Raw genomic sequence first — 27,836 nt, 5'->3', positions numbered from 1 at the left:
CACTCTGAACAACACAACACGCAGTTTTTTTGGAAAAAAGCCCTTCACAAGACACATTAATATAACACAAAAATACAGCCAAGAGGGGTTTTCTTTAAGGTAAAAGGGAAATATTCAAATAGTCAAAACTCTAGAAACATTTAGTGGGTACAGTATAACTGTATTGTTAGGCCAATGTGTTTTGAATAAAACAAAACAAAATGCGTAGGGAATATTTGTACCACACATCACATGATGAATTAAATATTAAAAAACACTCAAAGTTGAAATTGCTCAAGTGTTCCCTTAATTCAAACACTGTATATGCAAGAATAGAGAAAGCAAGAGAGACTTGAGACTAACCACCATACTGAAAAGCGCTGCTGATGTACCATATTGCTTCATGCAAACAAAGATTAACAATCCAAATGTACACTGAGGCATATGTTATCGGAAATCTAAAGCAGAAAGCAATAACTGGAATAAGCCAGCCGTGAATGGTTTGTATTCATTGTAACAACTGCAAATGTTTCTGACTGGTATATAACTTATCCTATCCAAAATCAGAAGCACAAACTGTCACATGAAACTGAACACTTAACAAGAAAAAATTGCTTTGGTTTTCTAGGTATATGAGCAGTGATTATGGAATATTAAAAAAATGTTGAATAGATAATACAAAAAAATCTTCTTATTTAATTTTCTTCTTATTTAAATGTTATATTTAGATATTATAGCTGCCATCTTACCTCAGTTCTCAGTGATTCCTGAGATTATGGACAAAACAGGTTTTAATTTTCTAAAATATATTTTTTTATTTTTCAAAAACATATTTACATATAAAAAGTTTTGGCTGTCTCACCATGTTTTGGTACAATCTCCCACGTGTAACATTTTTTAATAATTTATGTTTTTGCTGGAGAAGTGCAAGGTTTTTGTCAACACCATCAGACAAAAGAAATACAAAAATATCTATTTTAAATGAAGTTGTTTCACCTATTTTGACTATTAGCAGCTTCCCTGTTCTACTGTTTATGCACATATGTTTTCAAACTAATTATACCACGTTTAAAAGTAAGATTGTTTTGGCTTTTTATTATTAGAGTTACAGTCATACATATTTAATCTCTATAAGAAACAATCATATTTAGCAGCATGCAAATGAAACATTTATTGAGAAAATTACGTATTTTTATTGGAAGATCATATATGGTTCTTCAAATGAAAACAATTAACAAAAAAATCCATATTATGGAGTTGACAAATCTCACAGTGGTGACACACTAGTAGAAGACAAGATATTATTTCTTTCAAAATGACCATTAAACCTTAACAACCTTAACAACTTATGTTTTTGCACATGTCAAGTTCTACATCTTAATAGTTCACCAGCAAGTAGCTGCCTACTACTTCTTGATTCCTAAAGTACTCTGTGGTTGTGTGTTTAGACCCTGCTGGACTTTCTCTCCTTTTGTCTCTGTGCTTCTTTCCAAAACCTTCTCTTCTGCCTTTTTTCTCTTCAGTGATCTCTTCAGATCACTGATGTTCTTTATTTTTCCCTCTTTCACTCTATTTATAGATCTTTCCCTTTCCTTTATGAGAAACTCTTTTTTCAACTCAGGCTGGCTGTTAATTTTTTCTCTCCTTCCCTGTTCCTTCTCTTTCCTTCCTCTGACAGGTTCCCCTTTGCCATTCTAGCCTGAAATGTACCATTTTGTAATTACTATAATCTTTCTGAACCATATGCATTTATACAGATTAAGGATGAATATTCACAACACAGTTATGTATTAAGCAATAGAGATGCTATCTGGTCTTTAAGTCTGACATCATTAGCCGTTTCCAGGTCCAAACTCCCATCCCAAAGTCAAAGGAACTCTGCAGCATCAATGAGAGTTACAAACTGTCTAAATTCTTTCATCTTTAATAAAATGATCAGTGTGGCTCAGTTAGAAGTTAGCTAGCTGGTTTAACCTACATTCCAACATAAATGAAGACAGAAAACTAAACAGCAGTGACTTTTGTCGGGTTACTGAAGTTGGACTAGCTGGTATATAATGATGTGTGTAGAATTATGATATTATTTTATGCCATGTTATACCCCTAATTAAAGATTGTGAATTATTATGTAGTTTTAGTTTGCATTATTCTCCTGAATTAGAAGAAGCTGATAACTATTGCATTAGTTAAACTGATTTGCATTACATTAAATTGCTGACTTGTTGTGAATGAATGATATTGTTTTATGATGCATTATACTGCTGAGTTATAAGAAATACTGTTCGCAGAAGGTTATTGTCTAATTTGTCTGAGTAGAAGAGAACAGAGTGTGCTGGAGTTTTCTGCCCCATTTCAGCAGGAGCAGATAAACAGGGAGCCAAGGTCGTAGCTTAGGCGCTGTGTGAGAGAGAGCATGTGAATGTTTAGGCTTTTTATGATAAGGTGGAGGCACCAGAGGTTATAAAAGTTTGAGCAATGCTCCACCATTTTGAGATTTTGAGGCTGTCTGCATCAGTGTCCATCTCCCACGTGTGTGATCATTAAATCATCGTTTGACTCAACCCGGCCGGACCAGTGTTGTTATTGTGGTTTTTTCTCTTGTCTCCATCCCCAATATTTTGAACCATAACATGTGCTAGGCGATCGCTAGCGACACAGCTATGTTAGCATAACATAAACACAGTAAAGCTGGAGGATGAGGATGAACTTTTTTCAACTCGATAAAAGTTAATGCAAGGGTTTCTGATGGTTAGGCCAACAGTGATCACTCACTGTTTTTAGGGGCTTGTTCAGATTAAATAGAACAAGATAAAAAGCATTAAAACATTTTAACAGCACAACAGGCTTAATAAGCACAGAGTAGTTTGGGCCCGGAAGCAGGATTCATACATCATCACTGCTGGCTCTCGGGGCAGAGATAGCTCAGTAGATGCCACATGATCGGAAGGTTGGGCGTTCAAATCCAACAAACAGCGGCTATCCTGGATTTGTAGCGGCCCACTGCATCACTGAGTGAATGGGTTAAATGCAGAGGACTAAGCAGAACACCATTAGAAAACAGGTCAACACCGTCAGACAAAAATCCTGATGGTGTTGACATCTGATGGTGTTGACAAAATACCCTACTTTCTTTCATAACACATCTTTTTCTGACAGAAGCCATTTTGTTTTTCATCAGTTGCTTATGGCCTCTACAGTCTACTTAAATGAAGCTCTTTTTACAAAAAGAATAAAATTAAATCTTGTATTTCATCGACTTTGGTGATGAAGCACTGTGGTTGTGAACACAGAGTTTTATCAGAAAGGTATGTCATAAATGAAATAAAAAAAAAAAAAAAATTATCACAGCAGTGACCTCATGGCCTGTGTATCAAACAGGAAGTGGTAAAGGGGTCCTCAGAGTGTAAGCTACCCACAATAATTCCTGATTTTTTTGTACTTTTAAAAAAATCTGATGGTGTTGACAAAAAATCTGGACACGATTTTGATGACTTAAAAATATGTAAAAATAAAATTTCAATTGCATATTTTGATATTATATAAGTTATTGACTTAAATACTTAGTGACGAGAACCATGATGTTTAATTTTACATTAGTTTAAATCTTTTTTTTCTGTATTTTAATATTATCACACCTGTTTCTGGACAATGGATTTTTAAGGTACTGGTAATGTATTGTACCATTTAAAATAAATATATATGTATAAAAAATGCAAAATCATACTTTTGTTGTATAAACATTGCCTTGGTTTGTCTTTTAGTCACTTGGGTTAACACTTGTATTCATATGTTTAACCCCAAAATTGGGTTTTATCTGGTGGACATGTTTTGTCCCTTTTGTCAAGAATCACTGCTCTACTATGTGTACAAAAATAAAAAACATTTTAATTTTTTTTTTCAGTTGGAGTATCTATTCCACTCTTTCTTGATGATTTTGCTAGATCTTGGGGATGTTAACATGATTCACACATATTCCAAACATCATTCACAGTATTATTCTGTCAGTACTACAGCTGTATGGCCTTTATCTGTAGCACCTTAAATCATTTTTTTTCAATACTCCTGGATGCTCTGCAATGGTATCTGCAAGCACTGCAAAGATCACTGAACAGTGGAATCTCTATGGATTACCTGTTGGTTTCGCATAAAATCTTCTTACACTTGGCTTGTTCTGTTCATATCGTGCACAGATGTACAGGTACTGTAACTTTCAGCTTTAAAGAAGTACACATACACATGCACACAAACTTATTTTTTCTTTATCAAATACAAAGAAAACAGAAAGGCAGAATACATGTACCTAAATGTATGTACTTAACCTATGTTTGCAATGATTTCTGGCTCTATTGTTGCAAGGTATTGTCCATTAGCTGCAAGCATTTGCATGTTATCAGAATTCTGTGCACCATCGCTGTCTTGGTTACACTCAGGATATGATATTTTGGTCTATATCAGAAACACAGTGGGATGTGGAAGATCATCTGGAAACCTGATGCTCATGCCACTGAATAAATAAATGAGGAAACAGAGTTCATTAATCTGCCCTGATTCTCACAATAATTAAATGGGAATTGGTGTGCATAGTTACCATTTCCATGGGATGAGATACAACCTACACTATATTGCAAAACGTTTTCGCTCACCCATTCAAATCATTGAATTCAGGTGTTCACTTCAATGGCCACAGGTGTATAAAATCAAACACCTAAGCATACAGACTACTTCTACAAAGATTTGTTAAAGAACGGGTCACTCTCACATGAAATCACACAACGGGGTCTGTGGATGCTGAGGAGCAAAGTACACAGAGGTTGCCAACTTTCGCTACAGACCTCCAAACTTCATGTGGCCTTTACATTTGCTCAGAAACAGTGCATCAAGACTTCCATGATATGTAACCCTTCGATTCTCCCACTGGTCCAAAAGTGCTTCAGCCACCCTTCACCCACAACCCCAGACAGTAGACGGCTACCCATTCCTTATTCTGCTGGAGGTTTCTTCCTGGTAAAAGGAAGTTTTTCCTTGCCGCTGTTGCCTCTGTGGTCTGCTTGAAAAAATTTTTTTGATTTTTTTGTATTCTTTTATTTTTCCATTTTTGATGTGTTAACAGTGGTGTTTATGGTTTTTCAAAATATCCAGGCATCATGTGTCTTGCAGATGTGAAACTGCAAAAACAGATTCTAAACAGATTTTATCAACTATTTCAAACTTCTCACCTTTCAGTGCTATTACTAAAAAAATGTATGTGTTGCCTAGATTACACATTAAGTATATGCTTTGACGTGGGTAAGCCTTTATATATAAGGTAACCGACTGGTTTTCAGGAACTTTGTGGTACCATAGCTGGAACAGCAGTGAGAGAAACAACTGCTCTTCTTTTAACATTAAAGGAATATTCTTAAGGTAAATTATTGCTAACAATTTTCCATAGGTTATGTATTAATTTTCTCAGCCCTGGCACTGAATGTGAAATATCCATCAAAGTTAACGAAGGAAGAGTTGCCATCTGTGCTTATTGTCTGCTGTCAAAGGCATGCACGCTTCAGCTACCAATGGCAAGCTGTTGCTCACACCTCATCTGTTTCTACCTTCTTTTCTTCTCTCTTAGTAACATGCTACCTGTCTCCTCTCTCTTTGTTGCTCTTCAGCCCCTTTTCTTTCTGCTTCTGCCAGGTAATCATTTCTCTCCTTTTGGAAAGAAATTATTACAAAATTATTGCTGGGCAGATGATTGAACGGCACAGCTGATATTTTTCTGCCACTGCTATACTGTAAAAGGAGAACAGCACAAAGGCCTTCAGTTTTGAAATGCTATATTTTGTGCGATGCTTGGGTAGGAATGTTTTGTAGACTCATTAAAGTTGATTTCAGTTCTTGCTGGGTGCACCTGGTTGTGGATTGGTGTAGTGTATGTGGAGTTATATACATTAACAGGGGGAGGTACAACCTTTGGTGGGTAATATTGTGTAGTGTAAAAAGAAAGCACTGAGATTAAATTGCATGTTTAAAAAGGTCTTTGAGCAACTGCAGTTTAACCTATTCTTCTTAGCACATACTCTCAAAGTTCATTAGATTGGAGAGATTGTTTTATTTATATTCATTCATTTATTTGTATTCAGTCTTGGTTTTTACCAGTTTTCTCTGCCACTGAGAAGCACCATCAGAACATAATGGTGCCACTACCATATTTCACTATAAGTAGAGATAATATTATCCATACCATCTTATTTTTGACTTGTTTTTGACAACAGTTTTTGACCCCATAGTTTACTTTAGCTTTTACACATAATTTAATAACATTTCCACTAGCAGGCTAGATTTAGGCACCATAGTTGCGTAACAAGCCAAAGATCCATCCAGTATAAAACATTCTGCCAAATCAAACATATAGAGTTGCCTGCTGTGGTGACCTCTTGCAAAAAAGGGAGCAGTCAAAAGTAGCTTCTTCATATATACCTATATGAGCAAAGACAGTTTTGAATGATCTCTATGCAGTCCTGTGAAAATCAAAATATACCCTTCGAAAGCTTGTGGAACAACTTTTGGGAGCAATAAAAGAGGTAATTTTTTTCTTCTGCATGACTTTACCAATCTCTCACATCTTTGTAGAATAATTGTAGCCACTCTTCTTTACAATATTGCTTCAGATTATTGAAGTTTGCAAGCAATTATTTGTACACAGCTCTCTTAATGTCCCTCCACAACATTTCTTTTAGGATGAGGTCCTGACTTTTACTCAGCTATTACGACACTTTTTTTTTTCATCCATTCTGTTGTAGATTTGCTGCTGTGCTTAGGACTATTTGGACTGTTATCCTGTTGGATGACCCAATTTCATCTTCAGCTGTTGGACAGATTTCTTCACATTTCATTCCAGAAGGATTTGGTATACAGAATAGTACATGGTTAACGAAATGACTACAAGGTGCCCAGGTCCTGTGGCTTCAAAAAAGCCCAACTCATCAGCCCTCCACCACTGTTCTTGGAGATGTTGATATACCACTGTTATAAGTTGCTGATATTCTGTATTTAGTTTTAAGTAAATGTGACCATCAAGGTCTGACATTTCCACTTTGGTTTGGTTGTTCCAGAATTAATTTGAATGGCTCAAATAGAAATCAAACCCATTTGAAGAAGCTTTCACCTGGGTTTTGAATTGTACTACCATTAACTTTAAAATTTAACCTGCAGAGGCCTGAGATATTGGTCTTTAATTCTTGTCATTTCTCAGAGAATACAGTGTATTGTTAATATACTGTTAACATCTCAACACTGTCACATAAATGTTCTTTGTCCCCTAACCAAAGTGGATTAGAAATGGCCATGAATAGAATTGTCCTTCTTTGCTTCATTTTATTTACACACTGGAGGCCAAGATGTTAAATTTATTTTTCAAGTTTAAAGGACAGAAAGTTCTGTGACCATTGTGATAAACAGACTTTTAAACTGTAGAGAAGTTCTTATTGTACTTTCAAGGTACTATGGGAGAGTTATTCTATTGCAGATTGTGTGGTTTGTATGTACAAGACAAATCCCAGCCAGTGATTGTTCCAACCCTGAAACAAAATCCAAGGTTATTTATTTTCCTTATGCTAGGTGAAATAAAAGCAAAGATATACTGCAAACAAAGCGCGATAAAAACACAAAAGAAAAACATTTATAGCTTTGAATGAAATGTCTGCATGATAATCACTTGTTTACTCAAAAAGTCTATACAGCACATCAAAGAGTTTTTCTGTCATCTTCTTTAAATATTTTCAGTAATGTACGCTAATTGTGAAATCCTACCACTCTAACGCTCTAACCTGTGCAGTGCTCTCTCAACTTCAGATATTCGTTAATTTCTAGTCAATTTAAATCATCCAGTCTGAGGCAAAGTCTAAGTCTCTGTCTACTCTGGAAAAAAGACAGACAGCTATTTTCTTAATTTTGATAAACATACATTTCTAACTTTTCTTAAAATGCACCTCACTTCACAAAAATGTAAACTTTTCTTAGCTGTGGGATGTTTTATTGTTCAATTCATCTCCTCTCCACAAAATATGGGAAACTATGTATATTAATTGCAGTTTGTAAATAAAGCTGTAATCTATCTCTTAAATGAGCAGCTGGAATGCGTCCAAGTGAATTTGCTTTTTGTCTCCTACTGCTAGCAGTAATACTCCACCGCTTGCCGCTACTACTTGATGGCAGCAGTGGCTGCTATGCTTACTGGCGTGAGAATGTTGTCTGATATTAAACCGGTCAGTGGCACAAAAAAGGGTTGGGGAACTGCTGGTCTACGGGACTAACAGGTAATCAGTAAGGTGGGGGTTCTGTGTATTACAATTCATGAGACTTATTTGACCAAATACCAGTGCATATTTTGAAGTATTCTTACTGTACCAAGAGTTTGTTTGTGTGCATACATATTTTATGTTTTGATGTTTGGTGTTTTCATCTGTCTGACAGGATTTCTATATATCTTTCTGTCATTTAGTATTCTAGCTTGAGTATGTCTTCTCCCTTCCTTTTGTTTCCTTCCCAGCACTGCCATATTTATTGTATCTGAGGAAGTTAGCAGCCAATTCTCCAGCTTTATAAATCTACTCCAAAGAAATCCTGACACCTTGCCATCATATATAGCATGCAGACCAGCTATAGCCCATAGTATAGTGTCCATAATATCTAGGAGCAGACCACAAAATACTGAGAGAAAGTAGGATGAAAATGAGGGATGCAGAATTGAGTTATGCCAATAAGAAAGAGGGAAGGAGAGAGATAGAAAAGGAAAGAGTGTGCTGTTTCACACTTCCATTTAGGGATACACATTTAGCCTTCACACGGTGCCCTGGAGGGATTTCAATGCCTGGCTTTTGTCTCCACTGCCTGTGTGTTTGCCAGCATCTTGGCTTTCTTCTTTGTCTTTTGTCTTTTTTTCCATTTCCAAACTAACCTTCACAGTTTCTCTTGTTTTTTTCTCCTTTAATTTCTGTAATCTTTGGACACACGATTTAAGGGCTATCTAGCTACAGTATTTTTTTCACAAGTAAATGCAACAGATTATTCTATTTCAAACTGCCCTTATACTTGGTTATAATGAATTAAATTCTATGTAAATAGCCAGCTTGAGTTTGCAGACTCAAGTATTTTTTGTGTCTGCAAAAAAATACTTGCTGTTATTTTTTTCCATCATACTGCATAATTTTTCTAAATTTGTCCTACTTTATCTTTGTAATGCATGTGCTGCTTTCTTTATGGTCCAATTTGGTGACCATCTGTCTTTTTGTGAGGAGGCTATATTGGCTGTTCACATTGATTATGATTGAATGATACCAGATCAGTTTTCAGTCATCTTATCTGTCATTGGAATCCAGAACATCATTGGAGGGAAAAATGCTCTTCTACTATTGCAATCTCTGATTTTACCAATACATCTGACAAAATATCACAGTCACCACATACAACTCCTCATCTGCTTGACTCTCCAGAGAAGTGTGTCATTTTCGCAACAACAGTGTTTTTGATTGCATGTTTTTCACCTTTCATTACTCAGTAAATGAGAGGGAGAGTTTTATTATTATTATTAGTATTATTATTATTATTATTATTACATAGTTACTAATTCTACCACTAGATATCCAATTGTGTACTCAGCCTACATTTAACCCTCCCCCATTATACATCAACTAAACAACCTATTTACCAATATTTTAAGGCCAATTAAACGTTCTTAAACATGAGAAGTGCCACTAGTGGACCCATCTTTAAAAATAAAGCCCCGATTAAAGTCATACAAGAAGGAAGGCTCTCTACAAATGCAGGGGTGTAAAACATAAGGGGAAAAGACCCGAGAAAAATATTAGCCAAATATGAGGATAACTGCACCACCTCCATGTGTGATTTTCTTTGCTTCTGGTCACTTAAGACTCGTGTTAGGCCTGGTGTTTCTGTAAACCACTGCTATAGTCCCTGCTACTGCAGCAAAGAGAGCTGAAAAAAAGAGAAAAAACAGAAAAGAGAAACAGAGGCTGTAGTATTGTAACAATTAAAGAAAGAGGTAGTACTACACAAGGAAAAGACAGTGAGAGACGGTTATATAGTAAATGAAGAGAGGAAGGGCATCCCCATTTAGTGACAAAGCAGAATGCTACAGATACAAACATAAGTACTGCTTCCATCCCCTGACTGTCAGCTTTTTTTACCACCTCAAACTCTTTTTACAGTCACTGTCATTGCTTTTGTTTCACCCTGCTTTCATGTCAGTTCTCTTCATTTCATTTCTGGTGGAAGTAAGCGCCTCTCCCTGTCTACCAACTACAAAAGCTGCTCGAAACAATCTCCTCATTCTTTCTACACTCTTGTGCCGTCTTTGGTTTTGTGTGTCTCTTTTAATGGGGTTAATCAGTAAAACTCAAAGTAATATCCCAGCTAGAAGTAATTAAGTTGTCAAAACAGGGTTCTTTAAACTTCTCTCCACGTCTGATGGTGGAACACTCATTGTCTACCTCCTGCTGGCCCATTAGCATATTTTTTATTATCCATCATTAACTCAGCGTTGACACATTGTTCTCAAAATCGTACGTGTGTCCTCAGGCCTGAAACCTGATGTCGTCAGTGAAAAACAATCAAAATCTCACAAACAGATGCATGTGTAACACTAGAGCACATAGCTAATGAACAGAAAGTCCAAAGATGAGAAGAGAAGGAAGGAACTAAAGAGACAGAGGGATGAGAAAAGGAGCTAGAGCTGGTATAGCACAGGAAAATTGAGCTGTATTAAACCGTAATCCGGTTAGCAACGGCTGGTTGTAATCTCGCTCATTAATAACATACTCCCGGTCTAATCTACAAACCATCAAAAGAGAGAAAAATGTCCATAGATGAGCGGCTTTTAGCAATTTTATGAGGACTCTTGATGCTTCATTTTTACAGATGTCAAACGTCAGATGAGTTGACAGTCTGGCAGGCAGAGAAGAAAAAATTCACATTGGAATTACAAATACCTCCAAATCCTGAATCTCAGTAATTAGTGGGGATAAACAACGTGATAAACAGCACCAAATAAATCACCAAAAAGGGAAGGACTGTGAATGAGCATACACTGTAAAAATGTTGGTCTAATAATGTCGTGTTATTTTGTTTGACCCAGAGGAAGGGGTAGCGGAATTAAATGTAAATTGTGTAGTTCAAAGGCATTCCGAGTTTTGAAATGTGAAAATTGACATTAAAATTAAATTAAGCTATAAAGTTAAACCAAACAGACACATTTGTTCTTTCCAACTTTCCAAATGTTTTAAAAAGTATTATAAAATTACTACACACACACACATGTATGTGTTTTTCAGTTAGTAATTTATAGCAATTTTAACAAGGGTAAAGTCTGGCAAAAAAAAAACAGTGACATTTTCTTTCCCTCTTACGCAAGCAGGTATGCAGACACATACAAACACAAATTGGACTTGTCTGTAACGAAAGCAGTAAAGATGCAAGCAGCATAAGACATTTGGTTGGCTGTAGGCATTAGGAAATCCAATATGGATGCATTAAATGAACGTGGCCAGAGACCGCACAAGCAAGCAGGCATCGGTTCAGAGAGGAGACAGAAAGCGAGGGACACAGACAGGAAGGCAGGCAGCTTGTTGATTACTCTGGTGTTTAACATTAGGAAATGCCAGAATGAAAATGGTGCTCATATTGCCCTGTCAATTGCCTTGTTAGCTGCAGCCAGAGAGAGTGAGAACAGGCAACGGGGTAGAAAAATCAGCTTTCTGAAGTGGTTGGTCTAAATTTCCATTTGTCTCAGCGGGGTTTGGGAGGCAGGGGGTTTAAATGTGGTTATAATATGAAAAACCGTTTGCATAGCCTTCACTTCACACAAACTCTGACACACATCCATCAGCATTTCACACTTTGCAACATACACGTAAGCCCACACATATAGACCTCTAGAAACACCACAAGCATATACACCACCCCCACTGGGTACGCTTTGACACTATTTGTATCCACACTCACACAGCTGCAGTCCTTCCATCTCTGTCCCACCAATCTCTGGACTCAATTCCCTGCAGTTCATTGTGATGTGACACCTGTTGGTGAGGAGAGGTGAATTGAGCATCAGAACATTCCACAATAAGAAGAGAGGAAAGAGATAACTGCCGATTGTGAGCAGAAGAGGAAACGTCTGAGCGTCTGCGGTCACGATGAGGTCAGTGAATAGTTGCCGAAGCAAATCTAGTAGACTCAATGTACCAGGGGAAGAATGGCAGAATCAGAATCAGAATACTTTATTGATCCCTGGGGGAAATAATTTTTTGTTACAGTGCTCCATTATAAACCAACATAAACCAACATTAACAAGACAGACAATACGCTAACTAAGAATAGTACAATATATATATACACATACATATATATATATATATATATATATATATATATATATACACACACACACACATATAAGTCACTCATTAATAAATAGCTGGAAAAGAAACGTGTGTAGTTGTAGCAGTAACCAGTGTGTTAAGTGGATGCGTTGTACAGGGAGATGGCCACAGGCAGGAAAGATTTCCTGTGTCGTTCAGTGGTGCTTTTCGGTAATCTCAGTCTCTCGCTGAACGTGCTCCTGTGACTGACCAGCATGTCATGGAGTGGGTGGGAGGTGTTATCCAACATTGTCTTTATCTTGGACAGCGTCCGCCTCTCCGACACCACCTTGAGGGAGTCCAGCTCCATCCCCACAACATTGCTGGCCTTACGGATTAGTTTATTGAGTCTGTTGGCATCTGCTACCCTCAGCCTGCTCCCCCAGCATGCAACAGCATATAGAATCGCACTGGCCACAACAGACTCGTAGAAAATCCTGAGCATTTTCTGGCAGATGTTGAAGGACCTCAGTCGCCTCAAAAAATAGAGACGACTCTGGCCCTTCCTGTAAAGTGCTGTGGTGTTTTTAGCCCAGTCCAGTTTATTGTCAAAGTCTGTGGTGTAGAGGGTGAAGAGGAAGGGGGAGAGGACAGTCCCCTGTGGTGCCCTTGTGTTGCTGATCACCTTGTCAGACACACACTGTGGGAGACGTACATATTGTGGTTTTCCTGTCAGGTAATCAACAATCCAGGACACCAGAGAAGCATCCACCTGCATTGCTGCTAACTTATCACCCAGGAGGGTCGGCCTGATGGTATTGAAAGCACTAGAAAAGTCAAAAAACATGACCCTCACAGTGCTCGCCGGCTGGTCCAGATGGGTGTAGACACGATTGAGCAGGTAGATGATGGCATCCTCAGTTCCGAGACGAGGCTGATAAGTGAACTGAAGGGGATTCAGATGTGGTCTTACTATGGGTCGCAGCTGGTCCAGGATGAGCCTTTCCAGGGTCTTCATGATGTGGGAGGTCAGTGCCACAGGCCTGTAATCGTGGGGGCCACTGGGACGTGGCGTCTTTGGTACAGGGACGAGGCATGATGTCTTCCACATCACTGGTACCCTCTGCAGACTCAGACTCAGCATAAACAGCTTATGAAAGACTCCACACAGCTGGGGGGCACAGGTCTTGAGGACGAGGGGACTCACTCCGTCTGGTCCAGCAAACTTGCCTGAGTGAAGTCTCCTCATTTGCATCTCAACCTGGTATTGAGTGAAGGTGATGGGTGGGGGAGGGGTGTCAGGAATCTCACAGGAGGCAACATGTGAAGAGAGAGGCTGGCACAGTGGTGTGGCTCTGGATTCCAGGCTGACTACAGGTGAGGTTGTGGGGGTGTGAGCAGACACTGTGGTGTCGAATCTATTGAAAAACAGATTCAACTCGTCGGCTCTATTCTCACCTCCCTCAGCTCCCCTGCTGTTGGTTGGCCTGAATCCAGTGATGGTCTTCATGCCCCTCCACACCTCTCTCATGCTGTTCTGCTGGAGTTTCCACTCCAGCTTCCTCCTGTAATTGTCCTTAGCCTCTCTGATCTTGTCCTTTAGTAACACCTGGACCTTCCTCACCTCCTCTTTATTGCCCCCTCTGAAAGCCCTCTTCTTGTTGTTGAGGAGGGCTTTGATGCCCTTAGTCATCCACGGCTTGTTATTTGGGTAGCAATGAACAGTCTGAGCTGGAACAATGGAGTCGGTGCAGAAAGTTATGTAATCTGTGATACACTCAGTAAGCCCATTGATGTCCTCGGCGTGAGGCTCACAGAGTGTTTCCCAGTTGGTCACCTTGAAACAGCCCTGCAGTTCCGCTAAGGCCTCCTCTGACCACCTCCTAACAGTCCTCGTGGTCACAGGTTCCCTCCTCACAATTGGCACATAGCGGGGGGTGAGGTGAATCAGGTTATGATCTGACCTACCAAGTGGGGGGAGGGAGGAGGAGCTGTATGCATCCTTGACATTAGCATACAGTAGGTCTAGAATTTTTTCTCCCCTGGTGGGACAGTCCACATATGAATGTTGTTAGTGTACTGTCCAGTGATACATGGTTGAAGTCACCCGAGATCACAATAAAGGCACTCGGGTGCTGAGTCTGTAACCGAGCTATGGCAGAGTGGATAGTGTCACATGCAGCTGTGGGGTTAGCAGAGGGAGGAACATAAACAACCACCAAGATGACGTGAGAGAATTCCCTGGGTATAATATGGCCTGAGTCCAACAGCACACAGTTCAATGTCCGGGCAACATATCCTTTCTTTGATTGTTAAGTTGGCAGGGTTACACCACCGGTTGTTAACTAAAACAGCAAGCCCACCTCCTTTCCGGTTACCGCTAGCGATGCTGTCCCTGTCCGCCCAAACAGTGTGGAAACCTTCCACGGAAGCATTCTCATCGGGAATGTCCTGGTGCATCCATGATTCGGTGAAACACATCAGGCTACACTCTCGGTATTCCCTCTGACTCCGTACCAGTGCTGAGAGCTCGTCGATTTTATTCGATAACGATCGCACATTTCCCATTACGATAGACGGCAGACACGGTTTATACCTCCTCCTCGCTTCGAGCCTCCGCTGTCTCCCCGTCTTCTTCTTTCTTCTCTTCTGTCCTTGACCTCTGCATCCCCGATGTGTTTTACTCCAAATTTCAGCTGGTACTTCTGCGGGCCTGGCCAGCGAGCCGGCCGGCATCAGGGCGATCAGCTGATCTCTGGAGTAAACAGTCCGTGAGTGTAGGAGATGTGCTGCGGTCCCGTTCCTTGATAAAAGTAACAGTTCCACGGCCACCAGAAGAACAAAAACTCTCTCAATCCACATGATTGAGTAAAAGATAATGAACGGATGAAAATACAAGTCAGAAAAAAAGAATACGTAAGAAAAAAGAGCTAAACTAAGAGAAAAAGCAGGAGCGACTGTAACAGGCTGCACGCTGGTTGGCGCATACGCACTGGATGTGTAAAAATGGCAGAGTGAGGTAAGAATATGTTTCTTTTATTTTAAAGCAGGCGTTGATATTTTAAATAAATCCTTGGCAAACTGGTAACATTGTTCTATGCATATACCCAATTAAATATAAAATGTGAAGATAATGTTTCAGAAGAAATGGATGTAAAGACTGCTATCCCTTAATAATAACTTATATAGTATTCTACATATTAATTTCAACTCTCTCAGAAGAGCAGGTTTTCTATTACCTGAATGCATTATGAACTTTATGTAGTGAGATACTTCATCAGTGGCCTCAGGGGACAAGTATTAACAAAAACCACAAGGACAACGGTCTATAATAATGATAACGTAGTAGGCGCAATCTACCCCAAGGACCATCTTTCCATGACAAACTTTAGCCACTAATTATACTCTGGAGATAAAATCATAGCCTGGAGCAACGTCTAAATATTTCCCTGGCATTGCTGCCTGTGACTGGGATGCTAATAGCCCCTTAAGTAATAATCATAGCAACACGATTAGACCTCCAAACATCAAGGGGGCAGTAATCTTGTTGGCTTAGCGCTAGAACTGCCAAAATGTCCAACCCCCTAGAACCACCAGAAGACGTGGCACCATCCTGTAACTGTAGCATCAGGGGGAATGATATTAATTCTTGTGAAGTGGTTGTTTTCTTGTGGGGTTTTTTCTAAATATGAGTACTAATGAATAAAATAACTATTTAACATTCAGTTTTAGTTTTATGAAGGATTTAGACTATTTCAACATAGATCTTAAAGGTAGGATATTTTTTAGAATCCACCAAAAAAACAACACAATTAATAACACATCTTAATTTAATACAGCATTTTGGTCGTCCAGTCCATACCTCCCCTAGTGTCAAAGTCTTGGAATTATCTTGCCTTTTAATGATCACACGAACAGTGTCTCATGTTCAGCCTACTTCCATCTACGTAATATTTTAAGACTATGTCCTTTTCTTACTCAACGCAGCATCCAAGTTCTGGTTCATGCCCTGGTCTTGACACTTCATGTTTAGATTACTGTAATGCCATTCTCTCTGGTTTCCCAAAAGATCTTCTTAATCGGCTCTGAATTTTACAGATCTCTGCAGCACGGATCATCACCCGCTCTAAGTCTACCGATCATATTACACCTCTTGTCATCCAGTATCACTGACTTTCCATTCTCCTGTGCATCCAGTACAAGCTTCTGCTTCTCACTATCTCTCAAGTCTCCTTCGTTCTCACACCCTTTCCTATGCTCTGCTTTCCACAAGGACAGCTACTCTCCTGACTGCTCCTCATTTCAGAGGGTGCCAGAGACTTCAACCGCTGTACACCTCATCTCTGAGACTTCTGACCACTTTAGCTGTGTTAACTAGACACCGTTTAAATCTCAGCTCAAAGCCGAGCTGTTCACATCAGCATATCAACCATAACCATCTTGTTTTGTACAGCATGTCTAGAGTTAAAATCTTTCTTACTATTATGTTGAATTCCTTGTTCATTTTGTGGGTTTTTTCCCCTTGAGTGTGTTCAAAGATTCCAATTTTTTATTTATTTTTTTTTAAATTATACTTATTTATTATCATTGCAGAGGTGAAACATGAAGGATAATGTTTTGTTTTGGCTGTGCTGAGGTGTAACAAAAAGAAAAGTGTGCTCACTACAACAGATCAGTAACCATGAGGATTTAAACGCAAACCCAGAAGCAAGCCAAAGTTTAAGGTAATTTATTTCACACAAAGAATTTGCTGAGTTACATACAAAACACTCTAGGCTTCTTTTTACAGGGAGCTGGTGAGTAACAATAATGGAAAATATGGTGGCGAGGGGGGAGGCAGGCGAGCTCTCTTTCCAAAGCATGAATCTGAGAGTGAAAACAAGCAGAGAGAATCCAATGCATCCAAATGGGAGTCCAGAGATGCACCACAAGGAAACAAGGAGTCGGAGACAGAGAGGCAAGATAATTATGACAGGAAACACACTAAGGTTAAGGCTGCCATTATCAGTTGCAAGAACTTGGCAAATGATCAGCAGGTGCGTGCAGGTGGAGCAAACAGCAGCTGGTTGGAAAGCCCACAGCAAGGCGGACCTCACCGGATAAGGGAGTTTTGTTCACCTAAGAGAAGGCAGGAGAAAGGGAGAGGGTAAGAGAAGAATGGAGTCTAAAGAAAGGAAGATGAAGGCAACCACTGCCAGGCCATGACATGAACATGTTATTTTCTAAATTTTGAAACCGATCACACAGTTGGCTACAACAACATAAGGAACACATTTTAAGAAAAGAAAAGTGAAAGTCATTAACCTCTGCCTTTTCATTACAGGACCTGCAGCCTGTCTTTTATCCAGTGTCCAGGGGCAGAGCAGATCATACTTTTAATACTTTTTTGTGCACCTACAGATCACTTTCTGTGAATCTGCTGCACTTGCCCCCTGGAAGTTCCATTCAGATCACTTACACGTGTGTGTCTATAAACCTGAGACTTGCACACAAAAAACAAACAAAAAATAACTTCTCTTTGAAACTGATAAAGTTTTATGTTGAACATAATCAGTGGTGATGAGAGCTGGGTTTCCAATTACAACCAAGTCATTGCCATCGTGTGCTGGAACGCAGCGCATTCAAAACGCGCATTTTGTTTTTTTGGCCACATCAACACAATTGTTCCTTTACCATCAGCCCTGCTTGGCAGATTTGGCTCTTACAACTTTGCCCTCTTCTCCAAATTGAAATTCAAGTTGAACGCTCGCTGTTCTGACACACTGGAAGTGATCCAGCACACAGTGCAGATGCTGAAGTGCTCGGGTCAGAACAGGACTTCCAGGGAGTATCATAAAAATGTCAGTGGTGCTACTGGAATGAGCTGCAATATATAGTTTGATGTTAGCGACAGTCATTCCTCAGATAGACTTATGGGTCTTTTAATTAGAGTAGAAGCTCTGTGTTTGCATTGGTTGTTTTAAGTGAAAAAAAAAAGTATTCCTATGTTTGTGTTTAGATGTGTTTTCTTCTCAGTTCTGTCTTGCAAACAGATGTTTATCTAAATGAGTTTTCATACAAAATAAAAAATAAAAAAAATCTGACAACTAACTTTTGCATACTCACTGTTTCCTTTCACATACAGAAACTTACACACACAGCCACAAACACAGTAAATGATACACAGAGTCAGTCACTTGGCACCCATTGCCAAAGTGGTAAACACAGTCCACTAATTATGGATGTGGTTTGCTGTGGATGTGACACCTGTGTCCCGCCTCTTGTGTCTCTTTGGATTGGACAGCTGTGCTAACACTGACTACTGTGCCAGAGTTCACACACACACACACACACACACACACACACACACACACACACACACACACACACACACACACAAATGCACTGGCCAAGAAAAAGCATGCATACATACAGATTGAAATAAACAGTTGAACGTGAACAGAGATACTTAGAAAAAAAAAAACCTGGAATATTCAGAATTTCATTTCCTTTATTATGTGCTGGAAAAAGACACAAGTTGAATGGAAGTATTCATGTTAGCTGAATAATAATTTAGACACACAAGCACACATGTGCACTTTTCTCCCTTACCAAGTTTATTGCAGATTAAACTTCTCCAGAACCTTTAGTTATCCATTATTTTGTTTGAAGGCCTTATTGGTTTTGAGCTACAAGTGGGATAACATGCATCTAATCAGCACCACAGTCAAAATAACTTGCTGATCTAGATAAATCCTCTGTGGATTAATTCGGGAGTTCAACAGAACAGTTATAGGTAATATTTCACTTTCTTTCTGTCACTGTACTTGGAACATATTCTAAAGATATTTATTTGTTTGCATAATGCTGAGTGTCTTTCCATTTAATGCTATATTTTACTGGGTATAGCTGTCTGTTTTTGTTGAAAATCATTTGCTTCCACAGAAAATGACAGATGTGAAAATAAAATGTCAAATAAAATGTAGCATAGAGTATATTGTCTCTTAAATTTGAAGTGTTTGACATATAGTTTCCTGTTGCTAGATCCCCACATGCCTATTTAGACAAGAAAAGAATTGCTTTTTGAATTGAATTTGCAAGAGCATTTTTTGTGCCAAGTTACGCTATAATTTCTTATACCAGATGTCTAACTATTCAACAGTACAGTGTTCCCATTGCCTAGGCATGTTGAATCACATTCAAGATGTCACAGGTTTTCATTTGACTGACTGGCATAGCTTTTTCTAACTGCGGGACTGGAGTTACGCTGAGTTATCTATAGCATTTTCAGGGCCACACAAGCATGGGGGGAAAGGAGAGATACGAAAGAAAAAGAAAGCCATGCACTTATTGAATCCCTGCATGCTCCAGTGGTGCTGTTTTCTGTAACTGAATCTGACCTTTGATGGAGGATATTCATTCATTTCATTGGACAAGAAAGAAAAAAGTGTCAGCGCTATATTTGTTAAATGTCAAAACTACCAATGTGTCCATTACTCACTATGTTTAATTTTCACTTGGGGCAATTACAAGTTTCAAATTATGCACATATTTTAGGCGCCTAAATGAGTATGAGCTGAAAATGTCATTATCTATTTATCAGAGCAACAGAGCAACTCCAGTCATCAAAAAGTGGGGTTATTACATTTTGGATTGATATCTGACATAATGAAATCTTTCCATGTGGTGCAAAGTGAGGTTAGACAAGATTAACTGAAGTAAAGTTTTCTCAAACTGCAGTACTTTTTTCTAGAATAATTTAATTATTATATATTTTTCTGTATCTCAAGTCTTTTTTCTGTATCTCAGAAAAACTGTTGGTCAGCTTTCCACACCCATGACCTGCATATATTCCTTTAAATGAAGAAACAAGAAGAGGCCCAAAGCAGTGAGACAGCAATTAAAGAGTTAAAGGTTACATCACCACCATCATACAGTACACTCAGCAAAACCACACAATGTGCTAAGTTGAACCCGTGTAACGCTCCCATTGAGCATCTTATTCACTTTACAGTGTTTCTGATGAGACCCTTACAAAGTCAGTCTTGAGAGTTAAAGTAAGTGAATGTAATGAAAGATGAATCACATATAAATCTTAAAGGCCTTGAAGCAATCTTCTATTTGATGGCTTTGGTAACTAAAACTTTATTTGCGATTTAGCATGATTTCTCCTTCAGAATAAGGTCAAAGTGGATTCAGAGACCACTGAGGAATATAAACATAAAGAGAAAGTAAATTTCCATTTGAAAAAGTAAACCTGAAGAGGGTGAGAAAACAAAGAAGCAGGCTCAAAATCTGAAAAACAGCACAGGCTAGAAAGTAGTTATTAAAGATAAAAACAAGATTTTTTTTTTAAGAGAGACTGAAGAAAAGGGAACAACTACCTTGAGAATCCAGCAAGTACTTTAACAGTTTGGTCAAAGAGAAGTTTGAATATATATTATAGTATAGTACAGGCGTACTAGACAAGTAAAAAAAAATCCCTGTTTGGCACAGTGTTTGGCAACATAAGTTAACTAAAAGAGCATGCACCTGCACCAGTTTGTGTCCTCACACTCACCTGAAGACATATTTAATCCCTCAAGAGATATAAATCTTTGGCAAAGTCGGGTAGCTATCCCCAAAGTTTTAAAACAGCAACAATGATAAATGATTTAGGAGGCAACACTTCTCTTTTAGGACTACAATAAAGTCCAAGTGTTATTTCCATCAAGCAGTCTGGCTGTAGATTGACAGTCTCCCAACTCCATTTAGCATTATAAAGTACATCACTCTAACGCACACTTTTCCTGACTCAGTCCTTCCATCTGTGTTTTTGTCTCCTCGTCAGGCCTCCTACAGCCTTTACGTCTGCCTTTGCATCTGAACACTTGTCATTTAAAAGATTTTACTAACAGATAAAATGGTAATAAACCAATTAGCAAGTTGTATAGATTTTGCAAGACGGTTGTCTAGAGATTGTGATATTCTGCTGTTGACATCAATAATATTGATTCAATGACACACTGTGCTTTGAGTATAAAAAATTACAGCAGGGCAATCAAAAGTAGACAGACAAAAAAAAGATTGAATGTTCTACTGAAAATGTTATTATCGGTGGTAATCATCAACTGCGCATTAACTGCTTGATGGGGTCAGACAAAAGCAATTGACTGTTCATTTTAAAAACCCTGTCATACAGTCTACATATAGCAGCAGGCCACGTAGGCATATTGAACTCTTCAAAACAATATCTTCATGCTCTACAGGGAGGATGCACATTATTAAGAATCTATTTTATGTACTGGTCTTCCTTATTGAAGCCAGGGACTAACATTTTTTGTTATTGGATTGTCACGGAGGTAGAATATCACATGCTGTTTTTCTACCATGAAGTGCAATGTTCATAAACAGACCATGACAAAGTTAAGCAGTTCCCTATTTCTGATCATTAATTATATTTGGATAAATTTTTTGATTCTATATGAAGGCAAAAAGCTGCTGTTTTCTTAATCTTAACCACTATGTTTTAGTGTTGTTCATACTTTTGATTCAGCTTCTGGGGGTGGCAAAATGACTCAGTGACAGCTTGACTTTCCACATATTTGACTATATAAAGGTCTGCTAGGTCATACTAATGTGAATTAACTATAAAGCTTTGCACCCTGCAGTTTCAGGTAAGCACAGGGACTTGTTCACCAAGCCACTGGGTTAGAACTGTGTGTAGGTTCTCCATGTGGGCTCTACTGTATGGCACAGATACTAGTCATAGATAACTAGTATCACGGTCACGATGGGTTTCTTTATAAACCCAGGCCTTATGCTTAAGGCCCTGTGTGCACTCACATAAAAGGGGGTGTTTGATGCGTGATTTGACCCGCCTACTCTAATCAGAGACATTATCAGAAAAACAGGTGATAAGAGATCTGTAAGGATGATAAAAATTAAATGGTAAATGCACTGCTGGTCCTGCAAATAAGACGAGAGTAATTCTACAGACGTTTGCGAATCTTGTGAATCCACGATCATCACATAGGCACACAGAGTGGAAAGAAGAATATTTTCCCAATTTATATTTATTTTACTGTTCAGTGCACTCTTGCTGCTGCTGTTTATTTCTGCTATGACAGCTGCACAGTAGAGCTCTTAGACTACAGATACATTTAAAACATGAAGTGTTATTCAGTGTCTTCTGGTTTATTGTAGGATGTTAATGTACACATATAACTGAAACCTTGTGCATTCTTAGCAAGTTTATGTCTCATCAATACTGGAATGAAGATTAAAATAATTTAGAACAATGGCATTGGTGTTCTGTTTCAATAAGATATACCCCAATAACCACCATCATGCTTATAATATTACCCATTTACAGTGCCTCTAAATCCCTTACACACACACTCCCTTTTGGTCTGTGGCTAGACTCCAAATTATTTCTCTGACAGTGACAGCAGGGACAATGGGAGCAGTATGTGGTTTTGTCTAATTTTGGGCCATCCTCCAAAGATGGAGAGCTATTAATTAAAGTGGATCACACTCCCTGGCTGCCTTGGTTTTTACTCATATCTGTACAAATAGCCTGATGCTCTCTTTACGCCTCTTAGCAAACCTGACAAGTTATTACTTTTTTATTTCACTTTGATATTTCAAACAAGGCTGTCATATGCTGGAAAATGGCATTCACTATTCTAGCAACTAAGAAGTAGCTTTCGTATAAATAAGTACTCATAGTGCTTTATTTAGTGCTACCGTGCCCTGAATAATTCTAATCTGATGCAATTAAGAAGAGAGAAAGAAGGGAAAAAACACTGCTAAAAAATATGCCTGTAAAACACCTCATACTTATTTATCATTTTATGCACAATCTAATTATATTTGGTATCGCAGTGCATTTCACCATCTCATTCCCTTTAGCTCCCCTTCTTGAATGAAGTGGATCTGATACTGCGCTCATCCTGCTGTAGGAGAAATCTTGATCAGACGCTAGGCTGTGATTGTCAGCCCAGATTATCTGGCGATGTGGACATTTTGTAAACTGAGCCATCCTGATTACATCACTGTTCAATTTCAGTTTAGATACCCCACTGTCACAATTCACCAATTTGCCCCATGGGGCTTTATAATCCAAATAGCATAGCAACATATGGATGATATTTATAGAATGACATTTACAATGGTTGTGTAGTTTATGATGATTTACACCAAGACAGTAAAGGGAGATTGGAGGGATGATGATTCTGCTACAGGCTGAAGGGTGATTCAGACTCTCAAATCGATGGTGAGTTTAGACATTTATTAACAAGCTGAACTCATGACGACTGATTCCCAGTAGAAATGACAAGGCAAGAATGGCAAATATGTGAAAGAATGTGAAACTCCTCATATGTCTTGAGCTAACATTTCCTTCATCTCTTTTTCATTCTTTGGACAAAGACCTTGAAGGGAGAGTTTACTCTAAAATCAGGGAAATAGTTTCCTACGTGGAACTGCTTATGGCAAAGAATAAGTGAATAATTTCTAGAAGGAGTTGCTAGAAGAATGTGCAGATATTTCTGCAAAACATATCCCCATAATACCTTATTTTATTGTAAAAATATTTCTTTAATATTCTTATATTTACATTTGTTTTACCCAACATTGTAAAAACATCACCATATTGGAGATCCCCCTATTAATGAAACTTCCAGATGCTTCCAGAAATTATTTTTCCCCACAAAAATGTCTTCTCTAATATAGAACCTATATCACTATATATACGCACACACAACTACCATGAAATAATATAGAATGATTTCAGTCAGTCATCATTGCATGCATTGTTACTTGAGTGTGTTTTGCTGATTTTCTTTTTTTTTTTTTTTGGTGTTTACATTTATTTTCACACGTTATTTGGGAGCCAAACTCTTTCTTGCCAAAGGGTTAACCAGCTGTAATAAGGGAGAAACATCTATTGTGGACATGGATCACAAACTTAGGTCTTCTAATTTGTATCCAAGATTACACCTGTGTTTACTTGCTTTGTCTTTATCAGAGAAAGAACAGCTGCTGTAAATGTTTGCCCACACCTCCTCTATTTCTCAGCAAACACAGGATAAGTAAACTGTTTGGCAGATGGCTACATCAAAATTCAGAGCAATGATGTTTCTCTTTTATCAATAGACTTTCACAGCAGCATTCCAAACTTTTTATGCTACGTTTTGTTTTAAAATGGCTGTAAATTTAAAATTGACTTTGAGTCTGACTGGCATATTTGCTTGCTATGCATGTCGCATGCTTAAATACATGAGTATGGCATTAAAGTTGAATATTGGAGCCTACTTACATACAAAAGAGATGTGAAGAGAAAAAAATTATTCCTCAGACATGAAATAGATAGATAGATCTTTTTTGATACATGTCTTCTTTGCAAACCAATTTCCTCAAAAGTCAAAGTGATACCAGAGAAAACAGAAAACATTTCCCCTTCAAGTGGTCTTGCATGGATTTATGAGAGGCACAGAGCAATTTACAGCACCACATGACAAAAGGAGAAATGTGTATATATAACCACACAGCTTTACCTGTTTGATGGAGGTGAATGTAAACAGCTTGGATTGTGCATATTCATTCAAGGGACACACACACACACAGAGCAAAGTATTTATCTGTCTGGCAGACCACTGAGTAGATATCAACTCCCCTTGTTTTATCATCTGTGGTACATCTTGTCTTGAGGCAGTCTCTCCCTCCCTCTCTCTCTCTTTAAAGTTCTGTCGTCATTCCAAGCCGGAATTGTCTGTGGCCGATGGAAGTGCCTCTATCTGATCCAGATCATCGGAATGAGTTTTCTCACTGCAAGTGTTCCTGAGACAATTCCCTGGCCAAAGAATGGAAATAAACCATTGGCTGAAACATCAGATAAGAGAAGAACAATCAGTCATTGTATGTGTGTACACATGCATTTGTGTGTATTTGCGTGCATGCATTTGTTTGCGCCTGCTTGTTCATGCAGCGTTACGTGCAAGTGTCAGTGTGTGTGTAGTTGTTTGTGTGTGATGGAAGACTACAGATCCTATCGGGCTAATACCTCTGTTGGGCCTTTGGCTAGGCATGCATGCTCCATGGTAATTCTGCCCTCCGTATGTTTGTCCTCCCAATAACTGAGGGACTGAAAAAATAACAGGGATAAGAGAAAGCACACACACACAAACACACACTTGGGGGAAGGGAAAGAATATTGACTGGGTGTTATTATTATCGGATGTTGTTGAGTGCAGGTGATCAAGCCCAGAGGTGTCAGTGGGAGTCCAAGCAGATTGTGTTGTGGTTATCTGTGTGTGCTTGTGTTTTATCAGTGCCATAGCAGTGAGGATGTGGATTACACAATCATTATATTCAACTTCTGCCCCTGGACACATGTTTCAAAAACATACACTCAAAGTGCAGATATTTAAACAGATTTCACAGTTGTAAAGTAACAGAATAATTTGATATTGCCATAAGTATTCACTCATCTATGGAAATGATTGAATACAAATATTCTGAAAGAAAACCAAGCACCTAGGCATGCAGACTGCTTCTACAAACTTGTGTGAAAGAATGCGTCGCTCGCAGGTGCTAAGTGAATTCTAGTGAATTCAGTGAATCCTCACTACTAAATATTTCACAGTCAATGTGTTTCAGAACAAAGGGGAAGTGACTGAGAATGACAGCACCTCAGCTATGAAATCTATATATCTATATATATAGATCTATCTCTATAGATATATATCCATATCTCTATAGATATATATCCATATCTCTATAGATATATATCCATATCTCTATAGATATATATCCATATCTCTATACAGATAGATAGATAGATAGATAGATAGATAGATAGATAGATAGATAGATAGATAGATAGATAGATAGATCTAGGTGTGTGTGTGTGTGTGTGTGTGTGTGTGTGTGTGTGTGTGTGTGTGTGTGTGTGTGTGTGTGTGTGTGTGTGCGCGTGTGTGTGTGTGTTTGTTTGTTAACAGAACAAAGGCATTGACAAACCAAAGTGATCCATAACAATTCTTTGCTGTCTGTGTGTAATGTAGGTAAAACTGACTGAACTGATCATTTCTCACAATAAAATAAAGGCTGTGTTCTCTGAACCAGAGGTACCTATTTCAGTCACCCCAGATTGTCACTACAACAGTGCTGTTGTGCTTTTATTAAATGGCAAAGTGGTGGGCATCTTTGTTGGCAAGAAAGATGTAAAAGCAACAGCATATCATTGCATTCTGTTTCCATTTACCCTTTTACTAGACCATCCGTTCTCAACTGGTTCTCCTATTTGGGGATATTTTTGCAAGTGTACCTGATTTTTGTATCTGTAGAATTACCACAAGAGGCTTTTGGATGTGCTGCCTCTTCTCCCATCCAGATTGTTCAGAGCTGAATGGATAATGTGTGACTGACATTGCAAATTATGAAATTTGAATTGGAACAGTCATTGCCACCAAGCTCTTATCATGCAGACACAAGAGCAGAGCTACTCCTGAAAAGTGACTCTTAAACAGAAGAGCTCTCAATCTACCCGAAAGCACGTGCAGACATAATATAGGTGCAATTTAGAGAAGCATATCATCGATGTAATTTACTAATCTTACAGCTCCCATTTAACCATTTTCTAAGTGAAAGGAGATCAAGCCCACACAATTGTCATGGAAAATATCAGGTCAAGCACTTTTGCTATATTTCAGTTACAAATTTAAACTTCCAAACACCTATTTTTCATCAATTTTCATGACTGTCTATCAAATAAGGGTTAAAGGGGGATGAGGGGCAGAAAAGAAATACATTAATTTTCATTTGTTCAGCCGTCTATCCAACTGCTGTTCAGAAATTTTGTACTTACTCTGTACATCTACATTTCACAAAAGTTTTTGGATAAAGACACTTTTTTGTTTTTGTAGTTTTGCCTCTATACACATCCACAAATGGATTTTAAATGAGACAATCGGGATGTTATTAAAGTGCGCAATTTAGTTTTAGTTCAAAGGGTTTAACAAACTTCTCCCATCAAGTGTTTAGGAAATACATAAAGCATGGACACATTTCCAACTTATAACAACAATACATCCCTTGATAATAGAATGCAGTCATGAAACACAATATTCCAAGTGTGCTTGAGAATACTGTCAAGGGTCAGTTGGACTTTTAATTGCAGAAGCTTGCAGTCAGTATTTGTGGTGATAGGCGCTGCATCTTAACATATCACATACAGGCATTCTGTATCAGGAGACAGATACAAGATTTGTTGGCTGAAGAAATGAACTATACTGGCAAAAGTATTGGGCCACAATTCTTAATCTTTGAATAGAGGCGTTTTTAATACAGTTGCCACAGGTGGATAAAAATCAAGCATCTGCCTTTAGAAACATCTGTGAAAGAGCCTAAAGAGCCGACTGAAGCATGGCGCTGTAATAGGATGGCACCATTGCAACAAGTCAGTTTATGATGGTTTTTTTCCCTCCTAGATATTTGACAATCAACTCTAAGTAGTATTATTGTTAAGTTGAAGCATTTACTAAT

General features: G+C 38.5%; 2 protein-coding genes across 3 annotated transcripts in view; one reads left to right on the top strand and one right to left on the bottom strand.

Annotated features, from left to right (window-relative positions):
* Positions 1-17,743, top strand: part of LOC309687632 (uncharacterized protein) — a gene marked incomplete at its 3' end in the record, with an annotated part of 28,769 nt that extends 11,026 nt beyond the window's left edge. Inside the window, exons 3-4 of the mRNA XM_082502729.1 lie at positions 17,119-17,475; positions 17,653-17,743. Of these exons, the coding sequence (XP_082358855.1) occupies positions 17,119-17,475; positions 17,653-17,743 (448 nt within the window). The remainder of the gene's footprint in view (positions 1-17,118; positions 17,476-17,652) is intronic.
* A 7,023-nt stretch (positions 17,744-24,766) lies between these two features.
* LOC309688276 (uncharacterized protein) overlaps positions 24,767-27,836 on the bottom strand; it is a 46,881-nt gene continuing 43,811 nt past the window's right edge. The window contains exons 4-5 of one of the 2 annotated variants that reach the window (XM_082503875.1): positions 25,354-25,434; positions 24,767-25,172 (exon numbers count right to left, since the gene is read on the bottom strand). In XM_082503875.1, coding sequence (XP_082360001.1) covers positions 25,084-25,172; positions 25,354-25,434 — 170 coding nt within the window. In that variant the 3' untranslated portion in view covers positions 24,767-25,083. The remainder of the gene's footprint in view (positions 25,173-25,353; positions 25,435-27,836) is intronic. The other variant, XM_082503874.1, reaches the window with a different exon arrangement.

This window comes from Aulonocara stuartgranti, assembly GCF_965226115.1.
Source record: "Aulonocara stuartgranti genome assembly, chromosome: 14".
NCBI classification, from domain to species: domain Eukaryota; kingdom Metazoa; phylum Chordata; class Actinopteri; order Cichliformes; family Cichlidae; genus Aulonocara; species Aulonocara stuartgranti.
Note: the sequence above shows the minus strand (reverse complement) of the source record. Positions and strands in the feature narration are given on the sequence as shown.